This window comes from Pituophis catenifer, unplaced genomic scaffold, assembly GCF_029215685.1.
Source record: "Pituophis catenifer annectens isolate HBS135680 unplaced genomic scaffold, rPitCat1.0.hap2 SCAF_1, whole genome shotgun sequence".
NCBI lineage: Eukaryota > Metazoa > Chordata > Lepidosauria > Squamata > Colubridae > Pituophis > Pituophis catenifer.
In genome coordinates, this window is record NW_027256881.1 from 343,307,926 (window position 1) to 343,321,987 (window position 14,062).

Consider the following 14,062-nt stretch of genomic DNA (forward strand, 5'->3'; position numbering starts at 1 on the left):
AGATCCTTAACCAGCTTTAACCACCTAACCCCCCTTTCCCACTCTAATCAGAAATAATAATCACATCGTTTTTATCCCACATCCTGAAAATGGTGCATTTGGGATAACATGGAAGGAGGGAGAAAGAAAGAAAAAGAAACTGAGGGAGGAAATGAAAAAGCAAAAAATGAATAGTTCGTGAATCTGCAAGAGGACAAAAGGCTTTGTGTGGGGAAGGAGGTGGAATTGGTGTTATTCTTGCTTGTCCTGCAGATATTATTCATAAATTTCGGCAAGTCAGACCACTGTGGGGACATTTAAAAATATTTGCATGGGCCATCAAAAATTAGACAGTCTCTGTGATGCCCAGGGAACCTGGATCCAGAAAAATAATCCGTGAAATCCTTTGCTTTGTTTTCAGGATTGGGGTAAAAGAAAAAGAAAAAAAAAACCCTTTTTGAGAATTTTACAAAATATACTTCTTGACTGAGAAATAAACCTTGGAAAGCCAGTGGGAGAAAGGACAAGGGTGATGTTTCCCAGGCTAACAAAATTTATTGCCCACAGAGTGAGTGGAAGGCTAAACCAGGCATAATTGCACTCTGGGCCACGCTAGGAGGGCAGTGGGGAAAGAAGAGCTTCTGGTCATGTGCAGAGGGCCTCCCTTCGCCAAGAAACCGCTTTATGGCATTTTACAAGCTAGGCAATGCTACTCAGTCTCAGCTTTTTAAAATAAGTCAGATTCTCCCCACCCCCACCCCCAGTGTGGTTCTCTTAGTAACACCGAGGACAAACCAACTTCTGAGTTCTGCTAATTGCCAGAGTTTTTTCTGCAAGTTTCCTGGGTAACCAACAAAAAAAAAAAGAAAATTATATTCTCCTTCTGGTCCTCAAAATCTCTTAATTTTTCCCCTGCGCACTCACAGAAGCGAAGGCTATTTTTATTTTTAATTTTTTTTTTTTGCAAAGTGGATCCACTTAAGTTCCTAGTCCTCATGAGTCTGAGTCAAGATCTGGATCGAAATAGGGCTTGATCTTAAATCTTATCTGAATTATTATTATATTTTTGCAACAGCCAGGGTAAATAAGGAACAAGCTAAGGAAGAGGCAAAATTATTAATTTTTGTTCTCTAAAACTCGGAGATTTTACTCCAATTATAGTAGCCCATGTCCCCCCCCCAATCTTCATTCCCCCTTAACCAAAGTGGACATAGGTACCAAAAACTGAATTGCAGGTAATCCTCAACGTATGGCCACAACGGAGAGCAGAATTTCCGTCGTTCAGCAAGGCGGGTTATTAAGGGACCGGCATCTGACTTTTATGACCTTTCTTGCCATGGGTCGTTAAGTGAATCCAGTTTCTCCCCCCCCCCCCTTGACGTTGCTCATGGGAATCTGGCTAGGACGGTCGCAAATGGCGAATCACATGACCCCAGGATGTGACAACCGTCATAACTACACGCCAGTTTGCCAGGCACCCAAATGTTGATCGGGTCACCGTAGAGATGCAGCGACGGTCGTAAGTGCGAGGACCGGGTTGCAAGTCGCCTTTTTTTCAGGGCTGTGGTAACTTCGAACGGTCACTGAACGGACGGTCGTAAATTGAGGACTACCTCTAAGCGTCCCCCCACCCCACCCCAAACCATGCCTCGGAGATGCAGCCTCAGAAACTCACTCGCCCATTTTTCTCCTGGGTGCCTTCCTTCCTCCCACTGGCTAGTCCTGAAAGAAAAAGAAAAGAAAATTCCCGTTTGTTCCCCCACTTGGCTTTTCACTTCTGTGTTTGTTGTTCTTTTTTTTTTGTTTGTTTGTTTTGTGTTTCTTTTTCTTACAGAAGGTACTCCAATCCGAGGTAAGATCCCCTTGCTTTGTGCTGGAGAGCACAATTACCCCTTTCCTTAAAAAAAAAAACACCCCAAAACCCCCTGTTTCCTCTCAATTATAACCAGTTATTGTTCCATGTAGTTGCGTGGCCTGTTGTTGTTGTTTCTTTTCCCAATCCAGAATTGTGTTACCTTGTCACTGTTGGAAAATGTCTTTTCCTGCCTTCTGTGCATCTCCTCTATCTTCTGTTCCTTCCCTTTTTATTGCCCTCCTGCCCTCTGAATTCTGATTTATTTCCCAGCACACATATAATATCACCCTATATAAAAATATCTATAAGAAATAGAAATATATATTTATATATATCTCCTCTGTGTTTGTGTATGTATATATGTATACAATAGTGGCCAAATTTGTGGAAACCTTTTGGGAAAAGTGTATTTTTGAGGTTTGATGGCTAATAACACCACTTTTGTTTTTGGGAGTTTCATGATAATCCTATTCCACTGCTGGAATGGCCTGGGAATAGTCCAGACCTTCTTAACCCAATTGGAAATCTATGGAGCCGACTAAAGAAACTTGTTAAGTCAGAAGCGACCCAGCAATAAAACCCAGTTAATAGAAGCCATCATTCAATCTTGGTTTCACATTATAACAGTTGCAGACTAAAAGATTTGGTTCACTCCATGGGAAGACGTTGTAAGGCCGTAATTCATACTAAAGGTTACCTAACTAAGTATTAACTGGTGATAATTTTTGTATCTCTCGTTTTTTCTATGGTGATATTTTTTGTATATCTCACTTTTTTTCTATGTTTCACTTTTCTTCTTTCTACTGTAACTGCTATTCTAATAGCAAATCCTTCATAAAAATGATTGTGTTACATTCTTGATTAAATTATCTTTCCATTGATATATAATTTTATGGTTACTACTCAAAAAAAAAAGTGGTGTTATTAGCTAGTTTCAGATTTTAGTTTTAGAAAAAAGGTTTCCAAAATTTTGGCCACTACTGTATATATGTGTGAGTGTGTGTATATGTGTATATACATACACTCACACACACAAACATATACATATATACACACACATACATATTCACAGACACACAGACACAGAGGAAAATATATATGGTTCCTTCTGGAATGTTCTCTTTTTTCCTGGCTGGATGGACTGAGTCACCTCTGACAAGGGGGTGGAAGACTTCTTAAATGCTTGTCTTATTTGCAATTTATGGTCCTGCAGGTTTAAAAAGCTGGTTTCTCTGATGCTTGGATGGGTGTAGACATGTCTGTTTTTTGTTGTTTTTTGTTTTTTTTTGGTGTGGGTATCTAAGAATAACTCTTTTCCACTTTCCACCGAGATGACAAGTGTTAATTTGACACAGCTCCGCAGTGAAGGACACAAGAAGTGGGATTTTTATTTTATTTTTTTAATGAAATCGCAGTGGTATTTTTTGGTGTGAAAAAAAAAAAAACCCAGAAGGAGAAATCAATGCTGGAAATATAAGAGACGTACAGAATCAGAACAAAACAAGTTTAAAAATAAAATGCAGAAGCCAATTTTTCCTGATACCTTTGGAATCCTCTCTGAAGATGGAGGATTCATTTTTAGCTACCTTGCTAAATAGCAGAAAATTAACCCTACCCTAATTCGGATGGTCCAAAGACCAAATCTTGAAGACCAGCAGAAAAAAAATTAAAAAGTTATTTCTGCTGCTTCTTTCCAGATAGGAAGAATTTGCAATGTTGCTGTGATCCATCAGGGCCAGTGGTGGGATTCAGCCGGTTCGGGCCAGTTCAGGTACATCGGTAGTTAAATTGCTGGCTGGCCTCACCCCGCCCCTTCCAGGAGTCCCCCCGCGCCCCATTTTGGCTCCCAGGTAAGTGCAGGGAGACCTACTAGACCCAAAACGGGGCACTGGGGGTGCAGGAGGCCAAGTGCTGCCTGTCACACCCCATGGCCATGCCCACCCAGCCGGTCATTAGGGCAGAGAACCGGCTGTTAAATTATCTGAATCCCACCACTGACCAGAGCTATTTCCAATATAGTTTTATTAAGAGCCTCCATGCACAGGGGCAGTCAACCTTGGATTGTGAGATGCTGAGGACGAGGAAGGGTTCATGGTTTGGTGGCGGAACTTCCATAACTCTGCCTCCATTCATAGAGACAGTCAATCTTGAGTCATGAGATCCTGAGGACCAGGAACTTCGAAGGGTTCATGATATGGTGGTCGATTTTCCATAACTCCGGAGGACAGATGAAATGGCCTTGAGGGATAGGAGGAAGATAAAGGGAAGCCCAAGTCTAGGGTAGGGCTGTAACATATGCAAATGTCTCAGGCGAGGCCCACCCTAGATCAGCAAAGATAGAGAGGTGGAAGCACATTCAGATTCTGTTATTATAACTTTATAATAAAGGTAGTATTTGTCCGCATCATTGTTTTTCAACCTGGGCCCCTTTAAGATTTGTGGACTTCAACGCCCAGAATTCTATGCTGACTGGGGTATTCTGGGAGTTGAAGTCCACACATCTTAAAGTTGCACAGATTAAAAACACGGCTTTGGTTTGTAAGAACTTTCCTTGGAGATGGAACATTGCAATACACTGATTTTACTGACAGTGGGAAAAATGCTACGTTCTTAACCAAAGCCGTATAGCATCCCAAAAGCTGTTTGGTTCATGGGTTGTTTTTTTCCTTCTTGTTGTTGCTTTGGGACGTGGCCAAACCCAACCTGGCAGCTGGAATAACCACAGAATAACCGTCTTGCGGTTGTGGCTGTTCAAGGCTGAAGAGGGAAGTATATTGGATTGCAGGAAAGAGTTAAGCACAGGAATAAATTGCATTGGTGTTCTCCATGTTTGGCTGTTTTCTTGTGGACGTTTCATGACCCAACTAGAAAACATCATCAGCGCTAGAAGGATGTGAGGTGGACTCACATTTTATATTTATTTATATGTTGTTCAAAATCAAAAAACTAAAAAGGAAACCAAAGGCCTAAAACATCTTCCCATCATCAATCAATACCCAGATAAGCAGGGATTAGCACCTGACAAACAAACTAGAAATGATACCCTAATCAAGAAACTACCAGCGAGGAAAACCACACTCCCATCAGCACTGACAAGGCAAGGATATAAATAGAGCCTTGGTAGTACAGTGGTCTAAGGCACCCTGTTATTAAGCTGGTTATTAAGACCAGCTGCCTGCAATTACTGCAGGTTTGAATCTCTCCAAGGCTCAAGGTTGACTCAGCCTTCCATCCTTTCTAAGGTAGGTGAAATGAGGACCCAGTTTGTGGGGGCAATAAGCTGACTTTGTATAAATATACAAAAGAATAAAGGCTATTGCTTAGCGCATTGTAAGCCGCCCTGAGTCTCCGGAGAAGGGCAGCATATTTATTTATTTATTATTCAAATTTCTATACCGCCCTTCTCCTTTCGGACTCAGGGCGGTGAACAGCCAAAAATAAAAACATCTATACATAAACATTACAGTTAAAAATAGAGTTAAAATAATTTATAAATTTGGCCCGTAATTTAAAATTTGTCAATTTAAAATTAGTATTAAAATTTTAAAACTAACCCTAAAATCAAGACAGATTTATTTATATAAATAAAAAAAAAAAAAGAGCAACTCCCACTCCCTTCTAGCACTGATGATGTTACCTAATTGGATCATGAGACGTCTGCAAAAAAAAAAAAAAAACCATCTAGCTCAGAGAGCACGATGTCAGCGTTCCAAATTAGGCTCTCTTCCAGCGCTGACATAACAAGATGAACTTTTACCTAGTTTTGTATGTACAGATAGTGTTTCCTGGGAGACGAGGGTGGGGGCTACATTCCTGTGAAAAGAACGTGCCGGGAGGTAGAGATGGATCTGCATGATGGCCAATGGGACATTGGGGTTGGAGAGCGGAAGAGGAGGGGGTTGGAAGGAGGGGCCAGTTTGGCTGCAAAATGAAATCAGGAATGTCGGCTTTTTATGTTCTTAAATAAAAATGACTCATTAGAGAGATTGCGCTTGAAAATGAAACTTATTTAAGATAGCACCGAAACCTGACACACCAAGGATCTCACAGTTCAACCCTGAGCTCCGGATATGCTATCGGTAATAATTGGTGCGTTCGGCATATTAGAGCCGTTTCTCCCTTTTGTGCCTGATCTGCCCTCGGCCGACAATTAACATATTTCTCGGCATCTCCTCTTTCCTTTTTGTCTTGTTGTCTCTTCCCTGCCAGGTGGCCTTCAGATCGAGAGCAGCGAAGAGACAGACCAGGGTAAATATGAGTGCGTCGCCAGCAACAGTGCCGGAGTGCGTTATTCTTCGCCCGCCAACCTATATGTGAGAGGTAGGGAGCGCCGTGACTCATAAGAATGGCAAATGTGACCCCTGCCCGTCCTTAACACGCATGCACGCAGACACACCAAGGTCTTTCGGGAACCTTGCGTGGCCTTTTGACGAGATGGAAGAAGTCGGGCTGAAGGCCTCAAAGGAAAGAAAGGTTTAGTTAATTGGAGTCCTAGTGGACGGTCATTTAAAAATGAGCCAATAGTCAATCAGAATGGAGCTGGAAGGGACCTTGGAGGTCTTCTAGTCCAGCCCCCTGCTTAAGCAGGAGATCCTGTACTGTCCCAGACATGTAGCTGTCCAGTCTCTTAGCAGAACACACTTTCAAATCGAAACACACTTCCAACAATGAGAAACTCCTGTCTCTAACAGCAGTGCTTGTTATTCTCATTTTTATGATATTAATGAGGTAGGCTGGGGACATTTGGGGAGCAGCGGGTTATCTCTCCAACGAATCTATTAAATATAATAGAATAAAAGAGTTGGGAGGGACCTTGGAGGTCTTCTGGTCCAACTCCCTTCTCAAGCAGGAAACCCTCTACCATTTCAGCCAAATGGTTATCCAACCTCTTCTTAAAAACCTCCTGTAATGGAGCACCCACAACTTCTGGAGGCAAGTTGTTCCACTGATTAATTGTTTTCACTGTCAGGAAATTTTTCCTTAGTTCTAGATTGCTTTTCTCCTTGATTAGTTCCATCCATTGCTTTTTGTCCTGCCTTCGGGTGCTTTGGAAGATAAATTGACTCCCTCCTCTTTGTGGTGGCCCCTCAAATCCTGGAATACATGTCCCCCCTTAGTCCTTCTTTTCTCTAGACTGGCCATATCCAAATCCTACAACCGTTCTTCATGTGTTTAAGCTCCAGGCCTATCTAAGCCAACACGGTCCTAAGCTGCATTAACAGAGGGATAGAATCAAGATCATGTGAAGTTCTAGTACCGCTTTACACAGCTTTAATAAGACCACACTTGGAGTGCGGCATCCAGTTCTGGTCAGCACAATATAAAAAAGGTATTGAGATTCTGGAACAAATGCATAGAAGAGCAACTGAGATAATTAGGGGACTGGAGGTTGAAACATATGAAGAAGGGTTGCAGGAATTGGGTATGTCCAGTGTAAAGAAAAGAAGAATTACGGGCGACACGATAGCAGTATTCCAGTATTTGAAGGGCTGCCCCAAAGAAGAGGGGATAAATTTATTTTCCAAAGCACCCAAAGGCAGGACAAGAAGCAATGGATGGAGACAAATCAAGGAGAGAAGCAACCTAGAACTAAGGAGAAATTACCTAAGAGTGAGGACAATTAATCAGCTTAACAGCTTGCCTTCAGAAGTTGTGAATGCTCCATCACGGGGGGCTTTCCAAAAGAGACTGGACCGCCATTTGTGTGAAATGGTATAGGCCAGGGTCTCTTGCTCGAGCAGGGGGTTGGACTAGAAGACCTCTAAGGTCCCTTCCAACTGTGTTATTCTATGTTCATGATCCAGAAATCCTTTCAGGAGGAAGAACAACAACTTTGTGAAAATTAGCCATCGGGGACTATCCAATAATGTTGATTGGACCACGTTCAAGGGAAATGTGGAATACCATTCAGGTAGTCCTCGACTTATGACAATAATTAGAACCACAATGTCTGTCGCTAAGCACACCATCATTAAGTGAGTCATCACATGACCCTGCCCAATTTTGCTATCTTTTTTGCCGCAGTCCCATGGCGGGGAGCAGAATTTTCTATTGGTAAAAAAGACGGTTGTTAAGCAAGTAACAACTGTGTTACTCCCTTAACAACCACAGTGATTCACTTAGTAACTGTGGCAAGAGAGGTCATAAAATGGGGCCAAACTCACTTGACAACCGTCTTGTTTAGCAACAGAAATGTTGGGCTTACTTGTGGCCGTAAGTCGAGAATGACCCATACAGACTAGAATCTAACCCCAGAAGCAGATTTTTGAAGAGAAGCAATTGCAGGTAATCCTCGACTTACGACTACACTTGGGACCAGACGTTCAATTACAAAGAAAGTGCAGAAATTAAGTGAATCATGCTCAATTTTACACCCTTTTTTTTTGCTACCGTTGTTAAGTGAGTCTGGGGTTGTTAGTGAATCCAGCGTCCCCCATTGACTCGGCTTATCGGAAGCCACCTGGGAATGTCACATATGGCCATCACGTCACTCCGAGATGTGCAACCAACATAAATACTTGCCGGTTGCCAAGTGTCCGGATTTTGATCATGACTGTGACAGTTTCAAGTACAAGGAGTCAGTTACAAGTCACATTTTTCAGCACCGTCATAACTTAGAATGGTTCACTTAAGGAGTGGTCATAAGTCGTGGATTACCAGTAAATGGGAAGAATTCTGTCCCTCAGTGAAATGTGTAGGGAGCATTTGAAGATGAGGGTTATCCTTTCAAAGGTTTAAAATTCAAGGAATTTTTAATTCCTACGTCTTCCCAAGAGTTATCCAGGTTAAACTTAGGTTTTTAAGAAGAGACTAGACAGTCACTTATCTGAAATAGTATAGGTTCTTCTGCTTGAGCAGGGGGCTGGACTAGATGACCTCCAAGGTCCCTTCCAGCTCTATTCTATTATCAAAGCGAGAACCAACCTAAAACTAAGGAGAATTTTCCTGACGGTGAGAAGAATTAACCAGTGGAACGACTTGTCACTAGAAGTTGGGGATGCTCCAACACTGGAAGTTTTTAAGAAGAGATTGGACCGCCATTGGTCTGGAATGATATAGGATTGCCTGCTTGAGCAGGGGGTTGGACTAGAAGGCCTCCAAGGTCCCTTCCAATTCTGTTTTTCTGCTAGTTGTATCTCCCACAGAGGATGCTTGGTATCCCAACGGCCCAATAAATTGCAAATTTGTTCGTTCGCTTTTCTGTGCACGAAATTTTGGTAGCAGAATGTGGGGCTGCCTCAAATGAAAATTTACTGTGAGCATAAAAACACCTGCCTTTTGTAAGGTGCCTTGTTAAGCCCCAGGAAAAAAAATATCCAGCTGAACAACACAATTTTCCTCCAAGAAAGCATTATTTTCAAAATATTCACTAGAAATGAGTTAGGGAAAGAACCAAAATGCAAAGTAAGCAGATTATTCGGAATACAGATAGTCCTGGATTGACGACCAGAACTTCCATCGCTAAGTGAGGCGATTCGTGTCCGATTTTAACGACCTTTTTTTTTTGCTGCAGTCATTAAGTGAATCACACGGTCGTGAAGTAAATCCGGCTTCTAGGAAAGTTGCGAATGGCGATTATGTGACTCTGCATCTCTCATCAACGAGGGGTCCTTGGTGCTCTCTGAGCTTGGTTGTTTTCTTGCAGATGTTTCATTACCCAAACATCATCAGTGCCAGGAAGGACTGGAGTTTGCTCTCAAACCGTTGTAGCACTGATGATGTTACCTAGTTGGGTAATGAAATGTCTGCAAGAAAATTTTAAATGTTTTAATTGGTTTGTATTTTTAATCTTGGGCCAAATTTATATATATTTTAATTGTTTTTTAATATTTGTATTCCATGTTTTTTAATTCTGGCTGAACACCGCCCTGAGTCCTCAGGGAGAAGGGCGGTATATAAATTTAAAAATAAATAAATGAATGAATGAATGAATGAAAGAAAGAAAGAAAGAAAGAAAGAAAGAAAGAAAGAAAGAAAGAAAGAAAACAGCCAAGCTCAGAGAGCACCAAGGACCCCCTCATTTCAATGCACGAGCTACAAATTTTCTCCTTTATTGATACTGTCATAAATACATGCCAGTTGCCAACATGCCTGAATTTTGATCAAATGACAATGGAGACGTTGTGATGGCCATAAAGGGGCAGTTGTGAGTCACTTTTTTCAATGCCATTGCAGCTTCGGACAGTCACTAAACAAACAGTCGTAAATAGAGGACTATCTGTATTCTCAGAAGAGAGGCGGTGTTCATTCTTGGCCTTTGTCTAGCCTACCCATAGGTCTAACCACAAGTTTCCAACATTTGGAATTGACAAATCAATCTGAACTGAATCAGTGAATTTTCCCCCTGCACACAGGCCTACCATATTTTTCAGACTATAAGACACTTTTTTGTCTCCCAAAAGGGGGTGAAAATGTCTGTGTTTCTTATAGACTGAATATTGCCAAAGCCCTGCCCACCTGACGGCCATTTTTTGGCCTCTGCACTCACCCTTTTCGGGCTTTTTTTCAGTCCGTTTTTTTTAGGCTTTTTATGGCCTGATTTCAAGGCTTTTTCCGGCCTGTTTTCTAGGCTTTTTTCGTCCTGTTTTGCGGGCTTTTTTTGGCCTGTTTTTGAGGCTTTTTTTGGCCTGTTTTCGAGGCTTTTTTTGGCCCGTTTTTTCCCCGGAATAATTGGTCCAAAGAAAGCCTCGAAAATGAGCTGAAAAAAGCTCAAAAAACGGGACAAAAAAAGCCTCGAAAACAGGCCAAAAAAAGGGCTGAAAATTGGGCGCACAGAGGCCAAAAACGTTTTTTTTGTTGTTTTCCTCTTCTAAATTTAGGTGCATCTTATAGTCAGGTACGTCTTCTAGTCTGAAAAATATGGTATTTTTTAAAAATTCTGGCTGAAAGTCTCTCCTTGAATTTTGGGATGTTGGAAAGTAGGGAAGTTTTCAGGAGTTTCAATAGCTATTCATCCCTCCCCCCTCAAAAAACCCCCCACAAAAACTACCATTTGTCCCATGAAAGTCAGATTAGCCATTGGATAGGCTCATGAATGTTTTTTTAAAAAAATTCTTTTCATGGCTGGCCACCATGAAGTTACAGGAAGCTTGATGAGGCTGTGACCTTCAGACGTTCTTTCAGAAAATGTCACTGGTTTTTCACCCATATTTTTCACACCCTTCCCTTCCTTGCACACCTATGCCAAATTTAAAAAAAAAAGTGCATTTGTTACTGTTTATTGGCATGATAATAATGAGGTATATATTGTCTCTGTTGCTTATTGTCTCTTTGGAACTTTGGCTTCACACTGCAAAGGATGAAGTGTAGTTTTTTGGGGCAGAACTGCAGGATTTTTTTCCTCCTTGGTTACAGTCTCTTAGTCTTATTTTTATTTATTTATTAAATTTATTTGCCGAATGGTGCGGTGGCCTAGAGGTGGAGCTCTCACCTCACAATCAGGAGGCTGTGAGTTCAATCCTATTGTAGAGGCAGATATTTCTCTCTCTGGGCAGAATGAGAATATATCTGCTAAATATAACTCCGCATTGGTGACAGGAAGGGCATCCGGCCAGTAAACACTCAGCTCCATTCAGTTGCCCAAACTCTACCCCACATTAAAACGGAGATGATGATGATGATAATGATTAAATTTATTTGACACCCGTCTCGTTTCAAAGAGACTCCGGACAGCCTACAGCATAAGAAACATTTTAAAAGACCTTAAAATCATCAGATGCAAAATGACAAAGTGACAAGCCTTAAAAATGAGCTGACAATCCCAGGATTTGTGCGGGCGGTCATTTGAATTCTGCAACGCAGAAACAATTCCTTCAGTATCATCTACGTACAGACCTGAAATTATTTCATTCCCGCTGGAGATAATGCTGGAATATCAGGCTGTCCTGAAAATCTTGACCCTCAAATTTATTTATCTATTTAAAAATCCTACCAGAATTCACACTTGGTGCAGTGGTGCTTATTTGGTCAGCACACCAAAAAGCAACGTACAAAGATTACAAATGTTTGAATGCTTACAACAAGTGTGAATGAAACAAATTCACCGCTCCAAACTTAACTGGATGGGGTAAACCGGCATGCCCCACGTCTGCAAATGTACACAAGAGCCGATTCTATTTGAACCCCTCTTTTAAGAGGCTTTGTGGAGACTTTTGTCCCAGTTTAAAATGGGGTCCGATTTCCATGGAGCAAACTCTAGCTAACTTGGAAGGCTTGCAGGTTAATTTGGGTTGATATCTCCCCAAGGATTGAATTGGGGGGGCAGATATGGGGGGGCAGGAGGGGGTCTTTACGCCTTGTTTTTCCCTCTTTGTTGTCGCTGCACTCAAAATTTCTTGATGTTTTTTTCTTGACTGTTTCTTCCCGTAACATGCTTGTTTCTCTTAATGACTTTTGGGGTTTGCGGGTGGGGGCATGTGTGTGAAGGGAATAAGAGCTCCAGTTATCATTTCCTTTTCTTTGGCGGGGGGGTTCCCTGAACAGCAAAAGAGGTCTGGTTTCCACCCCTCCTTTTTTCTTTTCTTTCTTTCTTTCTTTCTTTTTTTTTTTTTTTTTTTTTGGTTAAGTTTGTGGCGGGGAAGAAGATTCAAAGGAATTGGGGTTCGAAGCATGTCCATATGGACGCGAGGCTCCCGACACATGTCTCCCTTTAATTCGGCGAGATTGGACTGATTCAAAGATATGGAAAATTGCATTCTCCCTCCCTCCCCCTCCTTAAAAATTCAGAATTGAAGAGTTTGACAAATTTGGGGTTTTTTGCTAATTCGAGCCAAATTGGGTTGGTCCGTTTGCAACCTGAGTTTCTAGGATGTGACTCCCAAACCCATGTGGACATGCCTCGAACGGGTGTCAGAATCTTACTTGGCCCTGCCTGAAATATTTTGGTGGACCGCGGAAGAGCTCTAAACCCACGGTGAGGACCCCCATGGTGACAGAGGTGGTGGGAATCTGGTTTCTCCCGGGGTGCCACACTGTCCTTGTTAATCTTTCTTTCCTTCAGCCGCAGGGGGCGATGGTGGGGGAGGAAGGGGGTGGGTGGGCAATCCAGCAGTGCCAGAGGGGCTTCCGAATTCTCGGGAGGGGGCTTCCATTAAACCCGGGGCCCGTCCGGGTTGATATGAGGCACCCACTCCCCAGAGGCCTTCAACATTCCTGGGCCCTCTCGGTGGTGGCCTTGATGGTTCGGAAGGAAAAAGGGTCGTATTGGAGATTTTTTTTTTTAAAGGAAAAAAAGTTTTTTTTTATTTTTTTAAAGTTAAAAACGGAAAGAAAGAGAAAAAAGCAAATCGATTTGCGGTTGCCAGCCTTGAAAGGCCTTTTTTTACTCTCTCTGTGTTCCCTATTTTTCTCTCTTCTCATGTCATTGTGTTCCGCATCAAACCCCTTTAACATCCCTCAGAGCTACGAGAAGGTTGGTGTGGTTTTTTTTCTTTTTTTACTTTCTTTACCCACATTTTTACATTTCTTAAAGAGAGAAGTATATATATCTATTATATCTATAACCTTTATCTTTTTTTTATAAAAAAAAACGGCTACGATGATGACGATGATTTAAAAAAATATATATATATAAAATAAAATAAATAAGAAAGCTCTTATCGATAACAAAATATGTCTATTTTAAAAAAAAAAGGAAAAAAATTAAGAAAAGAGAGAGAGAGAGAAAGAGAAAGAAAGCAAGAAAAAAAAATTCTCTGTCGATATCATTATTTAAAAATATCAAATCTAAGACGGCGGGCGAGATCTGCTCGTTCTCGCGTCTCGCCGGAGATGAGTTGAGTTGCATTGTGGGCCTCTCTCTGCATCCTTGGTAACGTTGCTGCGTTGTATGTGCACTTTTTTGTCCTCTGTACGGACGTTTGGGCCTGATGCATGATTAGAAGAATGTTAACAATGATCTTTGCATGCCGGTCCTTTTCTTTTCTTTTTTTTTAAAAAATATATTTTACATTTTTGTTTTGATGGCTTTATTATTATTATTTTTAAAAAAATTCCTTTGGAGGAGGGTGTTTTTCCAACTGTGCGTATGTATGCGTGTGTATATATATCGATATATATCTATATCCATTTTTTAAAAAATATATTTTACGTTTTTGGTTTTTTTTTGTTCAGTGGATTTTCACCCACCCATCCTTCCAAGCTTTCCCTACCTGGTTCTCAATTTATTTATTTATTTGCTTTGGGGGTTTTTTTTTTCTCTCTCTCTCTCTTTTTTTTAATTTGGGATTC

General features: G+C 41.4%; 1 protein-coding gene across 1 annotated transcript in view; it reads left to right on the plus strand.

Moving 5' to 3' along the window:
• PTPRS (protein tyrosine phosphatase receptor type S) overlaps positions 1–14,062 on the plus strand; it is a 270,711-nt gene that overhangs the window by 128,974 nt on the left and 127,675 nt on the right. The window contains exon 6 of the mRNA XM_070944543.1: positions 6,044–6,154. Within this exon, the coding sequence (XP_070800644.1) occupies positions 6,044–6,154 (111 nt within the window). The remainder of the gene's footprint in view (positions 1–6,043; positions 6,155–14,062) is intronic.